At 37.6% G+C, this 27,435-nt stretch overlaps 1 protein-coding gene across 10 annotated transcripts in view; it reads right to left on the reverse strand.

Moving 5' to 3' along the window:
* Positions 1-1,056: 1,056 nt before the first annotated feature.
* Positions 1,057-27,435, reverse strand: part of mecom (MDS1 and EVI1 complex locus) — a 281,521-nt gene continuing 255,142 nt past the window's right edge. For 9 of the 10 annotated variants that reach the window (XM_060943283.1, XM_060943279.1, XM_060943277.1 and 6 more), the window contains 7 exons: positions 16,394-16,560; positions 15,439-15,516; positions 14,805-14,974; positions 11,754-11,898; positions 9,807-10,064; positions 9,531-9,702; positions 1,057-2,930 (listed from right to left, as the gene is read on the reverse strand). In XM_060943283.1, coding sequence (XP_060799266.1) covers positions 2,802-2,930; positions 9,531-9,702; positions 9,807-10,064; positions 11,754-11,898; positions 14,805-14,974; positions 15,439-15,516; positions 16,394-16,560 — 1,119 coding nt within the window. In that variant the 3' untranslated portion in view covers positions 1,057-2,801. The remainder of the gene's footprint in view (positions 2,931-9,530; positions 9,703-9,806; positions 10,065-11,753; positions 11,899-14,804; positions 14,975-15,438; positions 15,517-16,393; positions 16,561-27,435) is intronic. The other variant, XM_060943280.1, reaches the window with a different exon arrangement.

A 27,435-nucleotide genomic window follows, 5' to 3' on the forward strand; every position in this document is an offset into this window, starting at 1 on the left:
CTCTCTCTCTCTCTCTCTCTCTCTCTTTTTGGCAGTGGGACAGTTGGTCTGTGTGGGAACAGCAACCTGTCTTCAGACTTGTTTCTGGCTGCTAGTGTGTGTGTGTGTTAATTTGGCATGCACAGAATTTCTGACATTTCTACCAAGTTCAAATCATTTTAGAGGATTATCTCATCTCATCTCTATCTCTAGCCGCTTTATCCTGTTCTACAGGGTCGCAGGCAAGCTGGAGCCTATCCCAGCTGACTACGGGCGAAAGGCGGGGTACACCCTGGACAAGTCGCCAGGTCATCACAGGGCTGACACATAGACACAGACAACCATTCACACTCACATTCACACCTACGCTCAATTTAGAGTCACCAGTTAACCTAACCTGCATGTCTTTGGACTGTGGAGGAAACCGGAGCACCCGGAGGAAACCCACGCGGACACGGGGAGAACATGCAAACTCCGCACAGAAAGGCCCTCGCCAGCCACGGGGCTCGAACCCGGACCTTCTTGCTGTGAGGCGACAGCGCTAACCACTACACCACCGTGCTGCCTAGAGGATTATCCTACAGATCAAAACAATGCTAACTTTTATAGTTCAGTCACTTTATTTTGCTATGCCTGCCTGTCTGCCTTTCTTTCTTTCTCAGTTTCTTGTTGCAAGAACACAAGCGACACATAAATAAACTTCCAGTAATCAGCCACAGATGAACCTCATCACATGTTACCTGCTGGTTCTACCTGACTCCGCCCACAGCTGATGCTCGACCACGCCCCTGCTGCCACACTTTGATTTATGATTTTGTTGGATTTGTGGACTTGTGCGAATATGAATTTGTACAGTTTCTGCTGTTGTACGCTTGTGCGTTCGCCTGATTTGTGTCATTTTACGTGCTTTCATCTGAATGATGTCATCAGAAACCTGGACCTCCACCTCCATGCTGAACCAATCACAATTTCAAGTTTAAATCTTGATAAATTCACCCTCGAGAGGTTAAACAGGTGAATAAAGGAGACCAGAGAGTAAAGAAAATGGGAACAGAGAGTGAGACAGAGAGCGTGAGACACGTCTACACTGGAGTCCTTTATTTCTTAGTTGCTCCTCCCACATTTACTCAGATGAAATGCATTACAGTTACATTGTAGAAAGCATCAGAACAAAAGTACCTCGACTTGCCAAATACGTTTCAAAATGGATTTATAAACAATGACAACAAACAAAACAGATCTGGTCCTTCGACATGTGAAGACAAACAAATAAAGTCTGTTTTTTTTTTTGAACTCATAGAATTTGGCACGACGACTCGATAGGGACCCAAACATCACACAAGCTTCACACAACTGTAGAAAAATGTTACAATTCTAAGCCAGACCAGTCATGCGTTTTTTTATGAAGAAATATCTTGTTTTTTATGCTCTCCTTTATTTTGTTTTAAATATTTTACACTTGAATTAATAAACGTGTCATCAAAAACAAAAAAACAAAAATTACTCTAAGTAATAACTATATCATCGACCAGTTTCATTAGAAGTATAAGACGTGATGAAGGTTTAATACTATCTGGCACGCAGACATAACTTGTGTTCTCCCACTTCACCACAAGGGGAGCTCAAGAGCAGTGCTATTCAGTAAACAAACTACGGAAATAAATACACCTTTCAACATACACAGTAATAACGTCAACGAGAATAGAAGAAAGACAAAAAACCCCCATAAATCCATGGAACAAACAAACAATGAACTCGTGATTGTCTAGAAATGAAAGATATGAGAATGGAATAGCTAGCGACGAGCACGCAGGCTGCGTAGTGGTAACGTCGGTCTGTTAAAGAACAACACTACGGTAGAAGCTCCTTCTACAAACTTCAGTACTTTTTTTAACAGGTTTTCTATGTTTAGAAAAACAAACTAGATTTATTTTTACAACCTCTCTCCAAAGAAAAAAAACGAAAAAGAAAACACGTCTCGGCTATCATTGGACAGCACTGAGAGACTGGGCGGAGTCCAGGTTAAAGTTAAATATGCAGTGCTTTTATTGACAGAGTCGAGGACAGTCCCTACACCCACTGTCCTCGTTATGTCTTTTTTTTCGTATTTTTATTTATTTAATTTTGTAAGAGCGCCCCCATGTGGCCTGTTACGATTCCATTTTTTACTATATATACGTGTATATTACAATTAATTTACACATCAGTCAATGTTATAACCTGCCCTTTTAAAAAGGTTGAAGATTATTCTGCTCGATAGGGAATGTCGTCTGTAACAGTGTGTGTGTGTGTGTGTGTGTGTGTGTGTGTAAGTTCTTGTTCTTTTTTCATACAGAAGACTCTTAAGGTCCCCTGAAGCAACTCAGTGGGAAAAAAAAATCACAATATTGGAAGATCATCGTGTTCCACATTAATGAACCTTTCCTCCTGTCGATGAGCTGCCGTTGCTGTGCAAAACATAGAAACTGGACAGAATAAATACAATTTTTATTACGACTATCTGCATCGCTTTCATCATCATCATCATCATCATCATCATTGAGATATCTGTCTTCTATTGTAAATCATCATTAAAAAATCATTCATTGGAATAAAATCAATCTAATGTGTTTTGTCAGATTATGGAATGACTAGTGTTACTGGATACCGTGTGTGTGTGTGTGTGTGTGTGTGTGTGTGTGTGTGTTCACTCCAAGGACCCTGACATTAGTGTTTTCAGAAGAACAAAGCGCTCTACTCAGCAGTGTTTGGGCTGTGCATGATGGAGGCCGAGTTTGGTCCGAGTGCCTGTGGTTGGGGTAAGAGGTCACAGAGGGGTTACATCATACGTGACTGAGGGACTGGAGGGCGTTGGACTCGGCCGTGCGTCCGAGTGTGTGCCATACAGAGGCGGTGTGAGAGGACGGGGGCAGAGGGTCTTTATCTGCTAGAGACAACATCATGGCATAAGCCTAGAGAGAGAGAGAGAGAGAGAGAGATCAGTACAACAGTATGATATGAGTAGTAACACTGAAGCTTATTTGATATATATATATAAAATCAAAGAAAAGAGCATTTACTGGGAAATACAATACTCGTATTTTTCATATGGGCTCCATCTGGGACATGGAGAACCAAAACCGTGACAAAAAATCTCTCTGTGTCACTCGTAAGGAAATCGATGAATTGTTTTGATAAATTTGGGCACGTCTGGTTTGTGAATGTGTCGATATAATAAAAAGAAAATCACATGTTAGTTTGGGCGGCACGGTGGTGTAGTGGTTAGCGCTGTCGCCTCACAGCAAGAAGGTCCGGGTTCGAGCCCCGGGGCCGGCGAGGGCCTTTCTGTGCGGAGTTTGCATGTTCTCCCCGTGTCCGCGTGGGTTTCCTCCGGGTGCTCCGGTTTCCCCCACAGTCCAAAGACATGCAGGTTAGGTTAACTGGTGACTCTAAATTGACCGTAGGTGTGAATGTGAGTGTGAATGGTTGTCTGTGTCTATGTGTCAGCCCTGTGATGACCTGGCGACTTGTCCAGGGCGTACCCCGCCTTTCACCCGTAGTCAGCTGGGATAGGCTCCAGCTTGCCTGCGACCCTGTAGAACAGGATAAAGCGGCTAGAGATAATGAGATGAGACATGTTAGCTTCATGATATGACGTTTATCTTCTCATGTTGAAATTTTCAGATGAAATATATCACAGATCTGAGTGACATATTTAAATAACACTGGCTGGCGTTGACTGGTATATCAGATATATTCCATTCAGCTAGCATGATATTGAACGAGTCGAAGTTGAATATAAAGCCAGCCAATATTATTATTATTATTATTATTTATTATACACACACAATCCTTTTGGGTGTTCAACACGTCTTTCTCTTTCAAAATTCTCTCAAAAGCTTCTGTATTTAACGAAGCAAAAATTGTGGCCATGTTTGTTTACGGATTGTCACCGTCGCTCGCTAGCGTGGAAGTTTTACGTCTCCGACATGCGACATCGTCATGTTGTCTTGACAACCATGCAGTATCGTAAACCATATTCAACGCTCATTCTCCATTGGGTAGAGTGATGTAATACATGTAGGATAAGCGATACGCTCACAATCTCGCATGCTGTCAAACCGAATGAATGGAACCCGCTAGAAGGGAATAGAACAGGTGTTTTTATTCCATTGAAAAAGTGTCCTGTATGGATATTTCACTCCAATGACGTCACTCCCACACTGACTGGATGCGTGTTGTCAAAATGGCGAACCGGTTCAAAATGAAAATTCTTTTGATTAACTTTGTGGATGTGTCGATATAATATAATATAATCTCATCTCATTATCTCTAGCCGCTTTATCCTTCTACAGGGTCGCAGGCAAGCTGGAGCCTATCCCAGCTGACTACGGGCGAAAGGCAGGGTACACCCTGGACAAGTCACCAGGTCATCACAGGGCTGATACATAGACACAGACAACCATTCACACTCACACCTACGCTCAATTTAGAGTCACCAGTTAACCTAACCTGCATGTCTTTGGACTGTGGGGGAAACCGGAGCACCCGGAGGAAACCCACGCGGACACGGGGAGAACATGCAAACTCCACACAGAAAGGCCCTCGCCGGCCCCGGGGCTCGAACCCAGGACCTTCTTGCTGTGAGGCGACAGCGCTAACCACTACACCACCGTGCCGCCCCAATATAATATAATATAATATAATATAATATAATATAATATAAAGAACATTACACAGTGGTGCAAATATATGAATTTATTTAACTCGTTTGCTTCGTTCACTCATGATATATACATTCACCACTCGAAGATAAACCTCATATCTTCACACAAACATCTATCTATCTATCTATCTATCTATCTATCTATCTATCTATCTATCTATCTATCTATCTATCTAGAGAGAGCTGTTCCTCTTTATGAGCTAATGTCATACAATAATGAATATTTAACTAGTTCAGTGAATTACTCCAGAAGAAAAATAAAAAATGTTCATTATCTTTTTCTGACAAAACGTCTACTGGACAAAATTTCCAGTTCAGGTCACAGGGCAGAGTTTCCGTGTTTCTATCCTCACATCACACATAAAGCCGATGGTACGTGTCTGTTTGTGTGTTTAACGGTGAAGTGACTGCATGTTGTAAGCAGCAGGAGTCAGGCCTTTACACACCGGCAGTGTTCTTTATTAATTTGCACGTTGCTATATTTTTTCAAACTGTGAATATTATACAGTGGAAAAGTGACTTCCCCGGCTGTAGGATGATTGCTATCCGTCCACAATTTACAAAAAAATCGCTACTCTTCCGACAGGATTGATCGGATATCGATCAAACTCACGCGTTCCCCAGGTGGTTGTGCATAAAACAGCCTCACTGAGGCCCTTTTTCCCCCTGATCTTTCACACCACAAAAAACGCATCAGCAATCACATTGCGAAGAACGGCCTCGAATGTCGTGGCGAGTCTTTGCTATACGCGGCGTCTCTCCGGTCCTGGAGCTGAGCGGCGATATTTCACTCGTGAACACAACACCGTGAGCTGCTTTCTTTCTTGTTGCCCAGCGTCCCGTCATCTCTCAGCTTCAGCCCTTCAACCCTCGTTTGTCGTCGTCTCCATTCATTCACTATTCCATAACTCCATCATATTCACTCAGGACTGACAGTGGAACCAGCGTGTGGAATATTACAGAATTCGCACTGAACTCAGCGTGCGTACTCTGCATGTGAAAATCTCACACAATCCTCATCACAATTTCCTGTCGCATGTGATGTGTAAAAGTTAATGTTTTTAACGAATACATCGCTGAACCTACAAGCTACTCTCTGTTCCTGCTGCTTTTCTTTTTACACCTGGATATGTTTTGTATTTGTGTATCGATGCATATACAGTATCTCAGATTAGGACCTTTTCCTTAACCCTCAACTGCATTAATTATTAACTATAAATTTGAAAAAAAAATTAATGTCAATTTATTCCTTAATATGGTTTCAATAAGGAAATTTTTTAAATTTCTTTTGAAAATATAAATAAAGGGGGATAGCTGGTAAATTGTTGCCATAAAGCAACAACGTGCATTGGTGGAAAGTGCTGTAAAATCTCATTTTTCCTTCAAAATTTTCATTGTACTCACTGAACTTCATAACTAGATATTTACCCTGCTAAAAGAATATAAATCCAGCTGTAACTCAGAGACACACTTCCAATTCCCATGTTATTTACGATGTCTTATAAAAATACAAAATGTCTAAAGTTACAAAGACAAATTCATTCATTCACTCATTACATCTAAACTTGTTTCTAATCTTTACTCACTACAGATTGTGTTTTTTTTCCCCTCAAAGGACTTTTTTTTCCTCTAAACACTGAACAATACTTCACTTTCGACAGCCCTCAGGTGACGACCGTGTTGGCCGAAAAGGGAAGTGCTTGCGGCGTTTCCTGGTTGTGTAACCTGACGATTGTTTCGGAGCAAAATGAAAAGGTCCCTCTTTTCACAAATAAACAGTAAAACATTCGTTTTGTGGTCCTGCCTTTTCGAAAAATGAGAAATTAATTGTCGCCATATGGCAACACCATGCAGTCAAGGGTTCAGCAAAGCATTCCATGAAGTATTAATAACATAAACATACTCGCTTATTGCTGTCCTCTACTCAACTGTTACTTTGCTCAATAAAAGTCCTGTGCAAAAGTCTTAGCCACCCTGTTTTTTTTTCAAACAAACTTTGTTATAGATTTCTATTTTATGACTTTGACATTGGCGGCACGGTGGTGTAGTGGTTAGCGCTGTCGCCTCACAGCAAGAAGATCTGGGTTCGAGCCCCGTGGCCGGCGAGGGCCTTTCTGTGTGGAGTTTGCATGTTCTCCCCGTGTCCGCGTGGGTTTCCTCCGGGTGCTCCGGTTTCCCCCACAGTCCAAAGACATGCAGGTTAGGTTAACTGGTGACTCTAAATTGAGTGTAGGTGTGAATGTGAGTGTGAATGGTTGTCTGTGTCTATGTGTCAGCCCTGTGATGACCTGGCGACTTGTCCAGGGTGTACCCCGCCTTTCGCCCGTAGTCAGCTGGGATAGGCTCCAGCTTGCCTGCGACCCTGTAGAACAGGATAAAGCGGCTAGAGATAATGAGATGAGATGAGACTTTGACATTATCGAGTCGGTACAAAAATGTTTTAGAGTCCAAACGTTCATGTTTGTTTTTTTTTCCCCAAGCACAAAATTAAATCTAAGTTCATATCTGAGCAGCGTATTCCATAAGAGAGCACTTTTCAGATTAAAAAAGAAAGCATAATGAAGGCTGCTGGGTTTTGGTGCAAAATGAAGATGCGAGTGCGACAGTCAAAGTGTCCAGAAGAACTGGGGCTGGTTCTGTAAGATGTTCAGTAAAACCTGCAGCTCATTTCCGCATCAAACTGCACTCACTGGACCTCAGACTACTATTTTATTTTAAACCAAAGAATCGTCTCACACCAAATATCGACTTTGTTTCATTTATTATGGCTGACTGATTACTGTTTATAGTGTTTTTTTTAAATGTTGAAACATTTCATTTAATTATTTTTTAAGCGATTTTTGGTCCACAGCATTTGTTTACATGTGCCTAAGACTTTTACACACTACTGTATAATTTGCAAATAACATTTGAAATCATAGCAATGTGTCAAAATACAGATGTTCAAAGCTATTCCATGGGCTTCATTAATATTGCACTGCTTATTTTGCTCTTTGCGGATCTCTTTCAACTCTGGGAATCGACTCCGTCAGTTCATATCACTTGGAATTGAAAACTGTAACTCGGCAAATCCGACGCTCGCTGGCTGTGCTGTGAAAAATCTTCATGCAGATGCTCATCTAAGTTTCCAAATCTGTCATTGCTTAACTCTTGAATATTTTCTATCATTAATACTCTCGTTAAAAAGCTTAGAATTTCTGCTTTCCAAAGAAATGTATCTGGTTAAGATCTGTTCAGTACTTTGGGAGTAATGGCAGGTTGAATTCGATACAACAGAGTAAAAACTCTGCTCGGGAAACTGTCGGTGCTTTTCTTTTTGAGTCACGGGAAAGCAGTCTCTCTCTCTCTCTCTCTCTTCTGATCGGTTTCCGACTGGATTACTCGTGAATATCAGTCAGATAACTTTTATAGGGACGTTCTCTCGCTCTCACTGTTTCTGATGAAGGATTCAGCAAAATTTTCCATCTGCTAGTTTTGATGTTATGATTCACGGGAGACTTTGAAGCGAGTTTTCAGAGCTTTACCTACTTATTTTTTTCAAATCAAACTGATTCCTGTAAATAAATAACTATTTTAGAATATAACTGTAGTTGTTTTGGTGAAAAATATTGAGATCTTAGTGGTCGGAATGAGATTTAAAAAAAAACAGAAGTCAGAAACGCGAGTGTCAATTTCAGTTCAGTTAATGTGAATTGTTTATTGGATGTGGATCAGACAGTTTTTTCAAGGTTTGCCTTGAAAGCTGTGAATATTAATCGAAATAATCATTTATATTCTTTCATATAAACACTAGTAGGCTCTACTTTTGAGAAATACAAAGGCCTACAGAGCACAAAGAGGAGATTAGAAATAACGTTTTATGACTTTTTTATTTTGATAGAGAATGGTAGATGTGAGACATTCAGTGCTTATTTATGCAGATTTTATAATTAACATTGATTTCTCCTTCTCTGTGATGCATAAATGAGAGTAAAGATCAGCTTTATATTGCACAAATAAAGTCATTTGGTGAAACTTTGAAGAAGAGAGTGTACCGATTTAACATTTTTTACCTAATTAGCATAACTAATACTAATTAAATACTAATTTGCATAATGTGTTTTTACTAATTTTTTTTAACGTTGTATTCAGTATACAACCATCTATGTGCCAGAGAATTTCCATGTAAATATCTTGAAAAATAGAAAAGTTATTAAGAAAAAACATTTGATCTCATTGGTTACTGAGGCCCATTTTGGACCATGTGATCCTCAGACAGAATATTACGGCAGTTTTCAAAAAATTAAGCCGTTTCCTCAATCTTTGATTTGTAATATCTCAAGAAGAGATAAACATATTTTAATTCTGTAAAAAGTATGTTGTTCTGCATTCAATTCTGAATTCAACGAGAGCTGTTTCAAGCAATTTGGATTGAATTTGGAGTTCCTTTTTTAAATAACTTTGGGCAATTATCAGTTGTCAAAATTCATATCTTTTTTTAATTGGTATCAGTTACAATGTTTGCTATTGGTCCAGCCATAATATACACATCTATATACAATACGTGCAAACTCTCTCTCACACACACACACACACACACACACACACACACACACACACACACACACACACATATGAGGGAGCGAGTGCTTTAGGGGTTTGCAGTAATTACACTTTAATCATCTAATAATGACATCATTCATTATTAATCAGCTAATTAGTAACCTGCAAAAAAAAAATAACGAGTGCAGATGTTATGGTGCCGTCACGCTGTAATGATCCTGGGGCTCCGTACTGACGTTGACGGATTTCAGATGCAGTAAAAGCAGCAGTTATGGATGTATAGCATGGATTGCCGGAGCTGTACCTGTGACTTGGACTTCCTGTACAGTGGCTGCTTCACAGCATCTGGTAGGTGGGCGGAGTCAAATCCGGTGACATCACTATCACTGAGCTCCGCGTCATCTGTGGTGAAGCGGCGGATGTGATCCAGCGCAGGGTATCCAGCATGCTCTTCGTCCTCGTCATCCTCATCAAACCTGTATGAATATGATTTAGTGCATGTGTAAAGTTGCACAAAAACAAACCAACAAACAAACAAACAAACAAACAAACAAACAAACAAACAAACAAACAAACAAACCTCTGTGGTGAAGATTTGCAGTCCAGCAGCCCATCACTTGCTCCGTTGTAGTCCAGCTCGTCGTTGATGTCGTCGTTGATGTCATTAGCAATGTCGTCACTTAGGTTGCTCGATGCCACAATGTTGGCAGGTTTGTTGGCGTCACAAAGCTCAGCTTCCTCTTCCTCCACACCAGGCTCCTCCCCTTCATCCTCATCCAGGTCATGTGACCTTGGATCAGTGACGGCTTTGTCTTCCTCAAAATGGCCGCTGATTAATCTGTAGATGGAAGAGAAACATGGAACGGGAATTAGTGTGTGTGTGTGTGTTTTCTGAAAAAGGCCGAGCTTGGCAGAGCAGCACGCGTTCTATCATCAAGGCACTTAAACAGTTTCACTCTTTCCTTCTTTGCCATCACTTGTTTATTTTCCTCTCTCTCTTTCTCGCTCTGTCCCTTTCTCAAATGTTCTGCTTCCCAACCACCTCTCCTTCTCCCCCCATCTCTCTCTCTCTCTCTCTCTCTCTCTCTCAGTCTTGTTTATTTTCTTGACTATCTCCTATTCATCTAATACGGCAAATATTTAGCTGACAGGCCCATTTGGTGAGAGTGGAGCAAGATCTGCCAAACTGGCTCCTCAGGGCTCTCACACACACACACACACACACACACACACACACACACACACACACACACACACACACACACAGAGTCCAGAGGAAATGGGCCAGAGCCGTGCACTACAAGTGATTTGCTAATTGTGGGTCTGGAAGTCTCTCTCATCACCTCCTGAACTCTGTACATCACCTACTGAAAGAAAGAAAAGTGGAATATATATATATATATATATATATATATATATATATATATATATATATATATATGTGTGTGTGTGTGTGTGTGTGTGTGTGAGGGAAGCGGAGGATCAGAGGATGAAGTGTAGGATTTGCACATACACACTAATTACACAGTGAAAGAGTGGAATGAGTGAAAGAGAGAGAAAGTGAAAAGAAAGTTGAAAGAGCATGAAAGAGAGAGAGAGAGAGAGAGAGAGAGAGAGAGAGAGGGCAGGATGGCGTGATGATGAAAACAGATTGGTTAATTAAGGGGGTAATTTGTGGAGGATAAAGTATCTATCAGGAGCAGTCACTTTGACAGGAAACACTCTGCAACCCCTGACCTCCAGACCCATACCTACTTCCTGTTCACAAGCACATGTTGGGACCAGATGTGGGCTGTTGTTAACCACACACACACACACACACACACACACACACACACACACACACTAGTATTACCACAGATGATTTACCTCCTGTGCTTAGTACTGTTAATGAGTGGGGAAAAATCAAACGAAAACAAGCTCGATCTTTATCTGTGTGTGTGTGTGTGTGTGTGTGTGTGTGTGTGTGTGAGAGAGACAATCAAAGTGGTACACACATAATTATGGATTTACAGATAGAGCAGTACTGAACACACACACACATGCACGTAGACAGTGTTACACACGCTGACAATAAACCAATCACTGAACACGTCCAGCTGGAGACCGACCTGTCTTTAACTCTCACAGACTGCTGGCGACAGGGTAATTAATAACACACACACACACACACACACACACACACACACACACACACACACACACACAAAGGTTAATTAATAAAGTCTGAGCTGCTTCGTGCTCACTAATGTTTGTGTGTAATTACCTCGTCGTCCTGCCTCCGGCGAACGGTGTGGACTGAAGACTGACAGGCAAGCCGAGTGTGTGTGTGTGTGTGTGTGTGTGTGTGTGTACACTGTGTTAGAAAGCCACAGTGCACAGTTTGGTATTTCTGATTTCGTAGCAGTGGAATTACATTTCACTGAAAACACACTGAGGAAAAGTTCCCTGAGTGACTCATAAATCAAAAAAACACACAGCCAAGAACCAACCAGTGACTGATGATGATGATGATGATGATTCTTACCCTTCATCAGAGTGTGGAGGTGAGCCAGCGTTCTGGCTGCTGCTGCTGATGAAGTTACGAATCTCGTTGAAATACGAATCTTCTTTATCATCCAGGATGGCGCTGCTGCTGTCCAGCTCCGACTGCGGAGACGACATGGCCGTGCCTACACACACACACACACACACACACACACACGTGTACATTAGCACTTCCTGGAATACTACAAATCTTTTTGTTAACTTAAACTATTTACTACTTTTCTAGGTGTTTTGTATTTGATTTTTTGAGATGTTTCTGGTTGAAAGTTGTTTTATAATTGTTCTTGTAGTTTTTTTTAACATTGTAACCAGATGTTTCATAGTTGTTTTGTAGTTGTTTTTTTTTCAAGTTGTTACTAGAGCTTTTACTACAATTATCGACACCTTTTCAGATTTACCAATAAAAAACAATTTTACAAAGGTGAGTTTCAGTTCCAACAGTTATTATTGGTTAATTAATCAACCGGAAGCCCCGCCTCACCCTTTGATCTTATCGTCTGATGACACAGCTTGTTACCTGAGATGAAATTTTTTTATCACGATCAACAATTTTTTGGAAAATCTGGACGTTCTCATCGCAGGTAAGCATGGTGGAAAGATCATGGACATGTTTTTACTGATCAAATTCACCGATATTTCATGATCTCCTCGTCGAAACCTGCTTTGTTTCTTACTCTTTCATTTGACAGTCGCCATTTTGTATCTAAACGCGTGTTTGAGAAGTCACGTGAGGTGTCGATAATAGTGATCACTTTCACCGGTGTCCACCATTATCGACACGCTGTGGAATTAAGGGACATTTACAACTGTTATGGATCGATCTTTGGGTAACATTGCTGAAGTAGATGAAGTACTTTAAAAAAATAAAAGAGCTGTGATCTATAATCTTTTTTTCTGATTCATAACAGAATGGAATGTTTATAGAGTATTTAGAATCTGATTGCAATAAATAGAATTAGACCAGAATTAAATTCCGAGCATGTAAAAAAATTACATGCTTGAAATATTCAGATTTTTATTTTCCATTCAGAAAATTATTTTTTGCAGTTTGTTATAAATATCGACCACATATTACAATATCAGTAGACATTTTATATTTTGGTTCAAGGAATGACATGTGACCTTTGACCTGGATTTTCATGTGGTTACAATGTCAATTCCCTGTAGACGTTTATTGTTAAACTACAAAACTAGAAATTAATACAAACAACAACGAATGATCAACAAAATGTGAGCTACGAAAATCCTTAGAAAGTGGAACAAAAAGATTTTCTGACGCAGGTTAAAATTATCAGTTCATTTGTTTACAAACATTAGAATTACTTCCTCATTTACGTAAACACCGACATCCATATATTTATATAAAAGATATTTTGTACTAAATATAAGTCTGTGTAAAAAAATTTAAAATAAAACTATGTTTTGTTAACTTAATACCACATGCCGATTATTTTTTTAAAATAAATAATCATTTGGATGTCGATAATTGTGGAACGGTGTCGATAACTGTGGACAAAGGTGTCGATAATTGTGGAATGGTGTCACGTGATCTGATACGCTAAGTAATCAGGAATCAACTCATTTTTTTTTCCAGTGGGACTTTCAGTAATTATTCATGCACCATTTACGTATTGAAAGTCTTTTCTACTTTTGCAACGGTCAAAAGATCGCTAAGGTGTCGATAATTGTAGCCGCCGCTCTAGTTGTTACTAGTTGTTTTGTACTGGTATTTTTAAACGTGTGTCTAGTTTGTACTCGTTGTTTCATAAATGTTTCTCATTGTATTTTTTGTAAGTTGTTACTAGATGTTGTTAGTTGTTTTTACTTATTTTGCAGTGTTTTTTTTGTTGTTTCTTGTGTTGTCGTTTTCTAAAGTTGTTTGTAGTTGTTGAAGGTTGTTTCTAGTTCTTACTAACTCTTTCTAGTTGTTTCAAGTTGTTTTTAAAGTTATTTCTCATTGTTCATAGTGTTTTTAGTTATTTCACAGTGTTTTTTGTTGTTCCTTGTGTTGTCGTTTTCTAAAGTTGTTTGTAGCTGTTTTGTAGTTGTTGAAGGTTGTTTCTAGTTATTACTAACTCTTTCAAGTTGTTTCAAGTTGTTTTTAAAGTTGTTTCTCATTGTTCATAGTGTTTTTAGTTATTTCGCAGTGTTTTTTTGTTGTTTCTTGTGTTGTCGTTGTTTTCTAAAGTTGCTTGTAGTTGTTTAAGGTTGTTTCTAGTTGTTACTAACTTTCTAGTTGATTCAAATTGTTTTTAAAGTTGTTTCTCATTGTTCATAATGTTTTTTTGACTTGTTACATAACTGTTTTCTAAAGTTGTACTAGATGTTCCTAGTTGTTTTGTATTTATTTTAAAAAGTTCCTTCTTGTTGCTTTGTAATTGTTTAAGTTGTTTGTCAAAGTTTCTAGTTGTTTTGTAGTTGCTTGTAACTAGCGTAGAGGGTGAAATATCCAAATCCCTTCCTATCTTTCTTTGAGGAACTTTTTTTTCAATAAATTTCTCACACATTTGCTGACAAACTGGAGATCCTCAGCCCGTCTATACTCCTCAAACACTCGCCCTTTCCTGGAGACTGATTTTGTCCAGAATCATGATTACAGTCACCTGTTGACGTCACCAGTTTCACATCACATCAGTATTTGTAGCTGCTTTAGCTTTGGCTCGTTGTTTCTCACTGTTTTATTGCTGTTACTTTTGTTATTTTCTGAGTGAAGAACTAAAACCACTGAACGAATCATTTTTATGGACAAAAGTTTCTTAAAATTGTCAAATCAACTCTAATCAATTTTATTTGTACAGCGTTTTTAAAAACAGACATTGTCACAAAACAGCTTTAGAGAAATAGATCAATTCCGGATGGAAATTTGAAACAAATTAATTTGTAAATTTTATCCTTAAAGATCAAACCTGAGGTGATGGCGCTGAGGAAAAACTCCCTGAGACAACACAAGGAAGAAACATGAGAGGAACCAGACTCAAGTGTGTGTGTGTGTGTGTGTGTGTGTGTGTGTGTGTGTGTGTGTGTGCTGTACCTGACAGATTACCATTCTCGTGTTTTTTGAGGTGACGGTCCAGGTTGGTCTGTTGGCCGAAGCAGCGATCACACAGGTGGCATTTGAAGGGTTTTTCTTTGTTGTGGATGTTCCTGATGTGGCGCTGTAGATTTGACGAGATACTGAAGGAGCGATCACAATACTTACACCTGCCATGGACACACACACATATCTGAAACTTATTTTCCTGGTATCTCAATGTGAAGTCTCCGTCCATTATTCTTAGTGTCTGTCTGCCAAGTATTTCGTGTGTGTGTGTGTGTGTGTGTGTGTGTGTGTGTGTTATTTTAGTGTGATTACAGACTCGATCTGTCATCCTGCTGCAATCCAGAGGAACACACTTCATTTAGTGCCCTGCCCTCTCTCTCTATTCCCTGCATGCCGTCACCGTGGCGACCTATTATTCATCTTCCAAATTATTTAGTACAATGATAATTGTTCCAGACTTTCATGGTAAAAAAAAATATACAAGCCCTGTGCTCGCCTGGCTCTTTGTTCTTCTCTCTGTTTAAGAATGCAGTCTGAAAATATCTGAAGACTGAAGCTAATAAAGAGCTGTCTGAAATATGTGTGTGTGTGTGTGTGTGTGTGTGTGTGTGTGTGTGTGTGTCACCTGTACGGCTGCTCCCCTGTGTGTGTTCTGAGATGCCGTGTGAGATTGGCTGAGCGTGGGAATATTTTGCCGCAGTATCTGTGTAGGAAGGAAACTCCTCTTTAGTCACAAACAAATCACACACACAAAACAATAATCCTATACATCGTTACCACGCTCACAGCATGACCCTCTCTCTGTTTTATCACTGTATCTAATGTAACTGTCATAAACGCTTCACTCTTTTCACACACTTGCAGGTTCTGCTTTGTGAGGACCCACGAGGTCCCCAAACTGTCCCATGTTCAAGTTCTCATTTTACACTACGAGATGTTCATCTCCCGCTGTGGACCCTTAAGGCAGCTTTTTATCATGTTATGTTAAACGACACATCATTGTGAAATCAAGCCGTACATTCCTGAGTAACTATTTAACATAAATAATTTTATCATACCACATTATTTAACAAGGGCTCTGATTTTATTCTTTTGAAATGTTCAATTATGATTCGAGTGCTTCTCTCAGCATTGTGACTAAATCTAGTATTCTACAATGTGTATTGTATGGTATGACAGCATATTAGGTGCACTGTAGGTAAAAAAAAACATGAAAGGAAGAAAGTGCTGAGGGAGGGGTAATATTCAAAGAAAAAAACAGATATTGAACTGAGATTAAAGTCACACATTTGTGAGTTCACAAATTTACAAGAAAAAAAATTCAGAAAAATTGTGTGGTTTTTTTTTTTTTTTGTCAAGGAACCAGATCATGTCACTTTGCAAGGTCGGATCAATGTCATCACACCACAGATGTCAGACTTTCCTCCTCGATTGCACAATATAAAAGAATAAAGTGCAAAGAGATTTTCAGCTACATTTCTCAGAATGCACTGCAGCCAGGAATCACATGATTGTGTGTGTGTGTGTGTGTGTGTGTGTGTGTGTGTGTGTGTGTGTGTGTGTGTGTGTGTGAGGATCACCTGCAGGTGTAGCGTTCCTTCCCCTTACGCATCAGTGTCTCAGGCAGCGTCGTAGCCGGAGCTCGGAAATCAAACATGGAGGGAACTGAGCGCATGATGTCCCCGGCATCTGACTTCAACGGGCCGAACGCTTCCAACTTCTCCGCCATGTTTTCTATCGCAGACATCTGAGCGAGACAAAAAAGGAAAAGTCTGAACAGGAATTCCATTTAAAATCAGAAATACCAAAGACGACACAACTTGGAGGATCTCCTTCTTCTTCTTATTATTATTAATAATAATGAAAATCTCAACACTGTATATTTCCTTTGCAATCTGATTGGTTGATCAATTTGTCAGGTTTAAAGTCTCTGTTTGAATTTTAAGAAAACACCAACTGTGACTCAGTCCACCTTTTTATCCATTTATAGCTATATTGAACATTTTTCTCCATTTATAACTATACTGAACATTTTTCTCCATTTATAGCTACATTGAACATCTCATCTCATCTCATTATCTCTAGCCGCTTTATCCTTCTACAGGGTCGCAGGCAAGCTGGAGCCTATCCCAGCTGACTATGGGCGAAAGGCGGGGTACACCCTGGACAAATCGCCAGGTCATCACAGGGCTGACACATAGACACAGACAACCATTCACACTCACATTCACACCTACGCTCAATTTAGAGTCACCAGTTAACCTAACCTGCATGTCTTTGGACTGTGGGGGAAACCGGAGCACCCGGAGGAAACCCACGCGGACACGGGGAGAACATGCAAACTCCACACAGAAAGGCCCTCGCCGCCCACGGGGCTCGAACCCGGACCTTCTTGCTGTGAGGCGACAGCGCTAACCACTACACCACCGTGCCGCCCATTTTTATCCATTTATAGCTATATTGAACATTTTTCTCCATTTATAACTATACTGAACATTTTTATCCGTTTATAGCTACATTGAACATTTTTCTCCATTTACAGCTACACTGAACATTTTTATCTGTTTATAGCTACACTGAGCATATTTCTCCATTTATAGCTACCTGTAAAATTTATCCATTTATAGCTACATTGAACATTTTTATCCGTTGATAGCTACATTGAACATTTTTATCCATTTACAGCTACACTGAACATTTTTATCTGTTTAAAGCTACACTGAGCATATTTCTCCATTTATAGCTACCTGTAAAATTTATCCATTTATAGCTACATTGAACATTTTTCTCCATTTATAACTACACTGAACATTTTCATCCATTTATACTGTAGCTACATTGAACATTTTTATCCATTTATAGCTACACTGAACATTTTTATCCGTTGATAGCTGTATTGAATATTTTTATTCATTTATAGCCACACTGAACATTTTTCTTCATTTATAACTACACTCAACATTTTCATCAGTTTATAGCTGCATTGAACATTTTTATCCATTTATAGTCACATTGAACATTTTTATCTATTTATAGCTACATTGAACATTTTTATCCATTTATAGCTACGTTGAATATTTTTATTCATTTATAGCTACATTGAACATTTTTCTCCATTTATAACTACACTGAACATTTTCATCCATTTATAGCGACAATGAACATTTTTATCCATTTATAGCTACACTGAACATTTTTATCTGTTGATAGCTACATTTTTATCCGTTTATAGCTACATTTAATATTTTTATTCATTTATAGCTACATTGAACATTTTTCTTCATTTATAACTACACTCAACATTTTCATCCGTTTATAGCTTCATTGAACATTTTTATCCATTTATAGCTACATTGAACATTTTTATCCATTTATAGTTACACTGAACATTTTTATCCATTTATAGTTACACTGAACATTTTTATCCATTTATAGCTACATTGAACATTTTTATCCATTTATAGCTACATTGAACATTTTTATCCATTTATAGTTACACTGAACATTTTTATCCATTTATAGCTACACTGAACATTTTTATCCGTTGATAGCTACATTGAACATTTGTCTCCGTTTATAGCTACAACCCCGATTCCCAAAAAAGTTGGGACAAAGTACAAATTGTAAATAAAAACGGAATGCAATAATTTACAAATCTCAAAAACTGATATTGTATTCACAATAGAACATAGACAACATATCAAATGTCAAAAGTGAGACATTTTGAAATTTCATGCCAAATATTGGCTCATTTGAAATTTCATGACAGCAACACATCTCAAAAAAGTTGGGACAGGGGCAATAAGAGGCTGGAAAAGTTAAAGGTACAAAAAAGGAACAGCTGGAGGACCAAATTGCAACTCATTAGGTCAATTGGCAATAGGTCAATAACATGATTGGGTATAAAAAGAGCATCTTGGAGTGGCAGCGGCTCTCAGAAGTAAAGATGGGAAGAGGATCACCAATCCCCCTAATTCTGCGCCGACAAATAGTGGAGCAATATCAGAAAGGATTTCGACAGTGTAAAATTGCAAAGAGTTTGAACATATCATCTACAGTGCATAATATCATCAAAAGATTTAGAGAATCTGGAAGAATTTCTATGCGTAAGGGTCAAGGCCGGAAAACCATACTGGGGGCCCGTGATCTTCGGGCCCTTAGACGGCACTGCATCACATACAGGCATGCTTCTGTATTGGAAATCACAAAATGGGCTCAGGAATATTTCCAGAGAACATTATCTGTGAACACAATTCACCGTGCCATCCGCCGTTGCCAGCTAAAACTGTATAGTTCAAAGAAGAAGCCGTATTTAAACATGATCCAGAAGCGCAGACGTCTTCTCTGGGCCAAGGCTCATTTAAAATGGACTGTGGCAAAGTGGAAAACTGTTCTGTGGTCAGACGAATCAAAATTTGAAGTTCTTTATGGAAATCAGGGACGCCGTGTCATTCGGACTAAAGAGGAGAAGGATGACCCAAGTTGTTATCAGCGCTCAGTTCAGAAGCCTGCATCTCTGATGGTATGGGGTTGCATTAGTGCGTGTGGCATGGGCAGCTTACACATCTGGAAAGACACCATCAATGCTGAAAAGTATATCCAGGTTCTAGAGCAACATATGCTCCCATCCAGATGACGTCTCTTTCAGGGAAGACCTTGCATTTTCCTACATGACAATGCCAAACCACATACTGCATCAATTACAGTATCATGGCTGCGTAGAAGAAGGGTCCGGGTACTGAACTGGCCAGCCTGCAGTCCAGATCTTTCACCCATAGAAAACATTTGGCGCATCATAAAACGGAAGATACGACAAAAAAGACCTAAGACAGTTGAGCAACTAGAATCCTACATTAGACAAGAATGGGTTAACATTCCTATCCCTAAACTTGAGCAACTTGTCTCCTCAGTCCCCAGATGTTTACAGACTGTTGTAAAGAGAAAAGGGGATGTCTCACAGTGGTAAACATGGCCTTGTCCCAACTTTTTTGAGGTGTTGTTGTCATGGAATTTAAAATCACCTAATTTTTCTCTTTAAATGATACATTTTCTCAGTTTAAACATTTGATATGTCATCTATGTTCTATTCTGAATAAAATATGAAATTTTGTAACTTCCATATCATTGCATTCCGTTTTTATTTACAGTTTGTACTTTGTCCCAACTTTTTTGGAATCGGGGTTGTACATTGAAGATTTTTCTCCATTTATAACTACACTGAACATTTTCATCCATTTATAGCTACACTGAACATTTTTATCCATTAATAGTCACATTGAAAATTTTTATCCATTTATAGCTACATTGACCATTTTATCCATTTATAGTTACATTGAACATTTTTATCCATTTATAGCTACACTGAACATTTTTATCCGTTGATAGCTACATTGAACATTTTTATCTGTTTATAGCTACATTGAATATTTTTATTCATTTATAGCTACACTGAAAATTTTTATCCATTTATAGCTACATTGAAAATTTTTCTCCATTTCTAGCTACACTGAACATTTTTATCCGTTGATAGCTACATTGAAAATTTTTTATCCATTTATAGCTACATTGAACATTTGTCTCCGTTTATAGCTACATTGAACATTTTTATCCATTTATAGCTACACTGAAGATTTTTATCCATTGATAGCTACATTGAACATTTTTCTCCATTTATAGCTGCATTGAACATTTTTATCCATTTATAGTCACATTGAAAATTTTTATCCATTTATAGCTCCATTGAACATTTTTATCCATTTATAGCTCCATTGAACATTTTTCTCCATTTATAGCTACATTGAACATTTTTCTCCATTTATAACTATACTGAACATTTTTATCCGTTTATAGCTGCATCAAACATTTTTCTCCCTTTTGAGCTACACTGAACATTTGTCTCCGTTTATAGCTACATTGAACATTTTTATCCATTTATAGCTGCATTGAACATTTTTATCCATTTATAGTCACATTGAACATTTTCATCCGTTTATAGCTACATTGAATATTTTTATTCGTTTATAGCTACATTGAACACTTGTCTCCGTTTATAGCTACACTGAACATTTTTATCCATTTATAGCTACACTAAACATTTTTATCCGTTGATAGCTACATTGAAAATTTGTATCCGTTTATAGCTACATTGAACATTTGTCTCTGTTTATAGCTACATTGAACATTTTTATCCGTTGATAGCTACATTGAACATTTTTATCCATTTATAGCTACATTGAACATTTTTCTCCGTTTATAAGTACACTGAACATTTTTATCCGTTGGTAGCTACACTGAACATTTTTATCCGTTGATAGCTACATTGAACATTTTTATCCATTTATAGCTGTATTGAACATTTTTATCTATTTATAGGTACATCGAACATTTTTATCCATTTATAGCTACATTGAACATTTTTATCCATTTATAGCTACATTGAACATTTTTCTCCGTTTATAAGTACACTGAACATTTTTATCCGTTTATAGCTACACTGAACATTTTTATCCGTTGATAGCTACATTGAACATTTTTATCCATTTATAGCTACATTGAACATTTTTCTTCATTTATAACTATACTGAACATTTATATCCATTTATAGCTACATTGAACATTTTTCTCCATTTATAGCTACACTGAACATTTTTATCTGTTGATAGCTACATTGAACTTTTTATCCATTTATAGCTACATTGAACATTTTTCTCCCTTTATAACTACACTGAACATTTTTATCTGCTTATAGCCACAATGAACATTTTTATCCATTTATAGCTACATTGAACATTTTTATCCATTTATAGCTACATTGCCCATTTTGTCCATTTATAGCTACATTGAACATTTTTCTTCATTTATAACTATACTGAACATTTTTATCCATTTATAGCTACACTGAACATTTTTCTCCATTTATAGCTACATTGAACATTTTTCTTCATTTATAACTATACTGAACATTTTTATCCATTTATAGCTCCATTGAACATTTTTCTCCATTTATAGCTACATTGAATATTTTTCTCTGTTTAAAGCTACATTGAATATTTTTATCCATTTATAGTTACATTGAACATTTTTATCCATTTATAGCTACACTGAACATTTTTATCCATTTATAGCTACACTGAACATTTTTATCCATTTATAGCTGCATTGAACATTTTTATCCATTTATAGCTACATTGAACATTTTTCTCCATTTATAGCTACATTGAACATTTTCTCCGTTTATAGTAACATTGATACATTTTTATCCATTTATAGCTACCTGTAAATTTTTATCCATTTCTAGCTACACTGAACATTTTTATCTGTTTATAGCTACATTGAACATTTTTATCCATTTATAGCTACATTGAACATTTTGTCCATTTATAGCAACATTGAACATTTTTCTACGTTTATAGCTACCTGTAAAATTTTTCTCCATTTTTAGCTACATTGACCATTTTTGTCCATTTATAATTGCATTGAACATTTTTATCCATTTATAGCTACACTGAACATTTTATCCACTTATAGCTACGTTGAACCTTTTTCTCCATTTATAGCTACCTGTAAAATTTTTCTCCTTTTATAGCTACATTGAACATTTTTATCCATTTATAGCTACGTTGAATATTTTTCTCCATTTATAGCTACCTGTAAAATTTTTCTCCTTTTATAGCTACATTGAACATTTTTAAACATTTATAGCTACATAACATTTTTCTCCGTTTATAGCTACCTGTAAAATTTTTCTCCGTTTATAGCTACATTGAACATTTTCATCCGTTTAAAGCTACATTGAAAATTTTTATCCATTTATAGCTACATTGAACATTTTTCTCCGTTTAAAGCTACCTGTAAAATTTTTATCCATTTCTAGTTACACTGAACATTTTTCTCCATTTATAGCTACATTGAACATTTTTATCCCTTTATAGCAACATTGATACATTTTTCTCCATTTATAGCTACCTGTAAAATTTTTATCCATTTCTATGTACATTGAAAATTTTTATCTGTTTATAGCTACATTGAACATTTTTATCCATTTATAGCTACATTGAACATTTTGTCCATTTATAGCTACATTGAACATTTTTCTCCGTTTATAGCTACCTGTAAAATTTTTCTCCGTTTTTAGCTGCATTGAACATTTTTATCCATTTATAGCTACATTGAACATTTTTATCCATTTATAACTACATTTAACATTTTATCCATTTATAGCTACGTTGAACATTTTTCTCCATTTATACAGTAGCTAACTGTAAAATTTTTCTCCGTTCATAGCTACATTGAACATTTTTAAACATTTATAGCTATGTTGAATATTTTTCTCTGTTTAAAGCTACATTGAACATTTTTATCCTTTTAGTTACACTGAACATTTTTATCCATTTACGGTATAGCTACCTGTAAAATTTTTCTCCGTTTATAGCTACATTGAAAATTTTTCTCTGTTTATAGCTACATTGAATACTTTTCTCTGTTTAAAGCTACCTTGAACATTTTTATCCATTTATAGTTACATTGAACATTTTTATCCATTTACAGCTACACTGAACATTTTTATCCGTTGATAGCTACATTGCACATTTTTATTCGTTTATAGCTACATTGAACATTTTTATCCATTTCTAGCTACATTGAACATTTTTATCCATTCATAACTACACTGAACATTTTTATCCGTTTATAGCTACATTGAACATTTTTATTCATTTATAGCTGCATTAAACATTTTTATCCATTTATAGCTACACTAAACATTTTTATCCCTTGATAGCTACATTGAACATTGAGTTATCTGTTTATAGCTACACTGAACATTTTTATCCATTTATAGCTACATTGAACATTTTTCTCTGTTGATAGCTACATTGAACATTTTTCTCCATTTAAAGCTACATTGAACATTTTTCTCCATTTATAGCTACATTGAACATTTTTATCCATTTATTGCTACATTGAACATTTTTCTCCATTTATAGCTACACTGAACATTTTTATCCATTGATAGCTACATTGAACATTTTTCTCCACTTATAGCTACAATGAACATTTTTATCCGTTTATAGCTACAATGAACATTTTTATCCGTTTATAGCTACATTGAACATGTTTATCCGTTTATAGCTACATTGAACATTTTAATTCGTTTATAGTTACTTTGAACATTTTTATCCATTTAAAGCTATATTAAAAATTTTTAGCCGTTTATAGCTACATTGAACATTTTTATCCATTTATAGCTACATTGAACATTTTTATCCATTTATAGCTACAGATAGTAATTTCTCTTTTTTAAATTAATTAAACAAACAAAGTAATTCTCTTTTCTGTTTGTCATGTTCCTGAAGAACTGGAACAAAATATTCCTGAAGAATTTGTTGTGGTGGAAACATTATCAGTAACTCGTGCCGAAACTGGAGAAACTTCTGTCATAAATATGAAAATTCCTCATATTAATGAGTTGACATTTTTCTTTATTAAAGAACAACATTGTTTTTAATGTTTAGAACGAGGGACGACACGACTGTTAGAGCTGCTGTTATAGAAACCGAGTCAACACCATCTGACCAATCGGATTCGAGAATTCAGCACAGCAACTGATGGAGCTACACGCTAATTTGTGGATTAGCTGGAACTAGGAACAATAGAAATCAGTACTGCATAGATATTGATGGTTTTTCAACACACACACACACACACACACACACACACACACACACACACACACACACACGGCTGGATGGAAGAATGCTCAGAGGCGCACTGCCAATCTACTAATGAAGTCGAATGTCTGCTTTCATCAGAAGTGGACAAATTCTCAGATGAGTGCTCGGACTCACAGCTCTGTGTGTGTGTGTGTGTGTGTGTGTGTGTGTGTGTTCATATGCATATATGTATACATCAATTCGATATGTTTAAGTGTTACTTTGTGTGGCTGTCTGTCCATGTCTGAGTGGAGAGATATGCAGGTGTGTGTGTGTGTGTGTGTGTGTGTGTGTGTGTGTGTGTGTGTGGTATGGAGTGATTCATGTCCTCTGTTGGGCTGTAAAGCATTCGGCACACAATGTGAGCAGACAGCACATTCCTCAATATGAAAGATGTTGACATTAGCGATCAAGGGCGCGACAGGGATAATAATGATATCGTCAAACTGAGAGAGAGAGAAAGAGAGACAGAGAGAGAGAGATGGGGGATGAAGGGAAGGGGAGAGAGGAGGAGAGAGAGCGAGGGAATGGAGGAAAAAGAGAAGACGCGAGCCTCTGCACCCAAAATCTGCATTACTTTTGCATGTATTGGATTTCTCTTCAATATGTTTCACATTTATTACATCATACAAAGCAGAGCTGAAGAGCACAGAGCAAGTGCACTCTTCAGGGTGCAGAGCAAGTGTACTCTGGAGAGAGAGAGAGAGAGAGGGAGAGCGCGCGAGAGAGAGAGAGCGAGGGAGAGCAAGAGAGTGAGGGAGAGTGAGAGAAAGAGAGAGGGAAAGCAAGAGAGCGAGACAGAGAGAGCGAGAGAGAGTGAGAGAGGGAGGGAGAGAAAGAGAGAGAGAGAAAGAGAGAGATTGTGATATTTCTGTTGTGAATGTATTTTACATTGGGTTGTTTATGTTCATGCTAATGTTCCATAAACCCTTAAATCTCTCGAATATAAACTGCACTAACACTCTCTCTCTCTCTCTCTCTCTCTCTCTCTCTCTCACACACACACACACACACACACACACACACACACACACACACTAGGGTGCATCAGTTGCCCCCTAAAAATGAAAAGTTCCTCCGATCATGATGCATTTTTGTTTTTATGTTCCTTTTGGGAAGAAAACACACTGGGTGAAATATTTTGACAAAATTCAAAAGTGTAATGGTGGCACCAGGAGCTCAAAGTTTTGGAAAAAGCTGCAATTTTATGACAAAATTTCGATCACTTTTCATGAAACATTATGGCACCTTATAGAGTATACCAAATATCTTAGATCCACATTTTTAGTCCATATTCTAAATATATTATCAAGCACAGTTTGAGTTTTAGCTGCTCATTGAATCATTGTTCAACTACTTTTAAACAATACACATGTATTATGAATCACATTAATGCTTCTCAATCCCTTGCAAAGGTTCTTAACATGATCTCTGGGGCACAAGAAATCAATAAATGGAGTCCAACATTGTGATTCAAATCTTAATCATAAAATAAGCGTTTTTTGGCAAAAAATGAACCTCATGGTGCCACCATTAGACTTTTGAATATGGTCAAAACATTTTACAGGATGTCGTTATTGGTGAAAAGGAACATCCAAACAAAAATGCATCAGATTTTATGAAAGTGAGGGCAACTGATGCACCCTAACACACACACACACACACACACACACACACACACACACACACACACACACACACACACGTAATTAAATCAATTAACAACAAAAAACCCTACAGTATAACTGCTCTATATCTTTACTGAGGTTTTTAGAAAAATGTGATAAATGTCTAAGTGACAGAATGATGGTTCCATGAAAATATTGGTAAGCAGCCAGCCAGATAGATAGATAGATAGATAGATAGATAGATAGATAGATAGATAGATAGATAAGCATATAACCAATGTTTTGGCTAAATGCTTTTGATTGTTAATAGACAAATAAAGCAAATATAAATGAAAGATAGAAATGATACTCTGTAGATAAAATCCCCCCTTTTCTCTCATTCCTTCAGCTAATGTTCCATTCAGACAGACAGACAGACAGACAGATAGATAGATAGATAGATAGATTTCAAAGTTCGTAGAGAATAAATAAACAGAGACAGACAGACAGAAAGAAAGAAAGAAAGAAAGAAAGAAAGAAAGAAAGAAAGAAAGAAAGAAAGAAAGAAAGAAAGAAATGAGTGTTTGTCACAAGGAAAGCGTTTCCTCGTGATCTCTGTGTGGAGCTGAGAAAGCTTTCATTAGTGAGACGCATTCTCAACTGCTGATCTTATCGGGGTACCAGATGTCTAAAATTTGGAAATTCCCTCATCCTGCACCCAAACACCAACGACCCCACCAACCTCACACACACACACACACACACACACACACACACACACACACACACACACACACACACACACAGAGTTGTGTCCCAGAGAGACGACTGACTGCTTGATGATGTTCTGTAAATAACCACATTCTTGAATGTTTGCTATTATCAGACACAGACATCAGAAATAACAACTGCAGCGACTTTTACATGGACACACACACACACACACACACACACACACACACACACACACTACAAACTCCATTTCATCTAAAAGCTTTTTATTGAACACCTGATGGTTTTGCTAAATGTGGTTTCAGACACATGTGGTGTAAGAAGATGAAAGCGCGGCTGCCATAACCTTTAATAACGCAACTCTCTCTCTCTCTCTCTCTCTCTCTCTCTCACACACACACACACACACACACACACACACACACACACACACACACACACACACACACACACACAGATGCTGTGGGAACAGTGTTCCTGTGTAATGCATGACAAATGGCTCGCGGGGCTGGAAATAATGTTCTCTCATTAGAAATGATACATGACTGGCTTCTGCAGTTTCTCTCTGATAAG

This window comes from Neoarius graeffei, chromosome 16, assembly GCF_027579695.1.
Source record: "Neoarius graeffei isolate fNeoGra1 chromosome 16, fNeoGra1.pri, whole genome shotgun sequence".
NCBI classification, from domain to species: domain Eukaryota; kingdom Metazoa; phylum Chordata; class Actinopteri; order Siluriformes; family Ariidae; genus Neoarius; species Neoarius graeffei.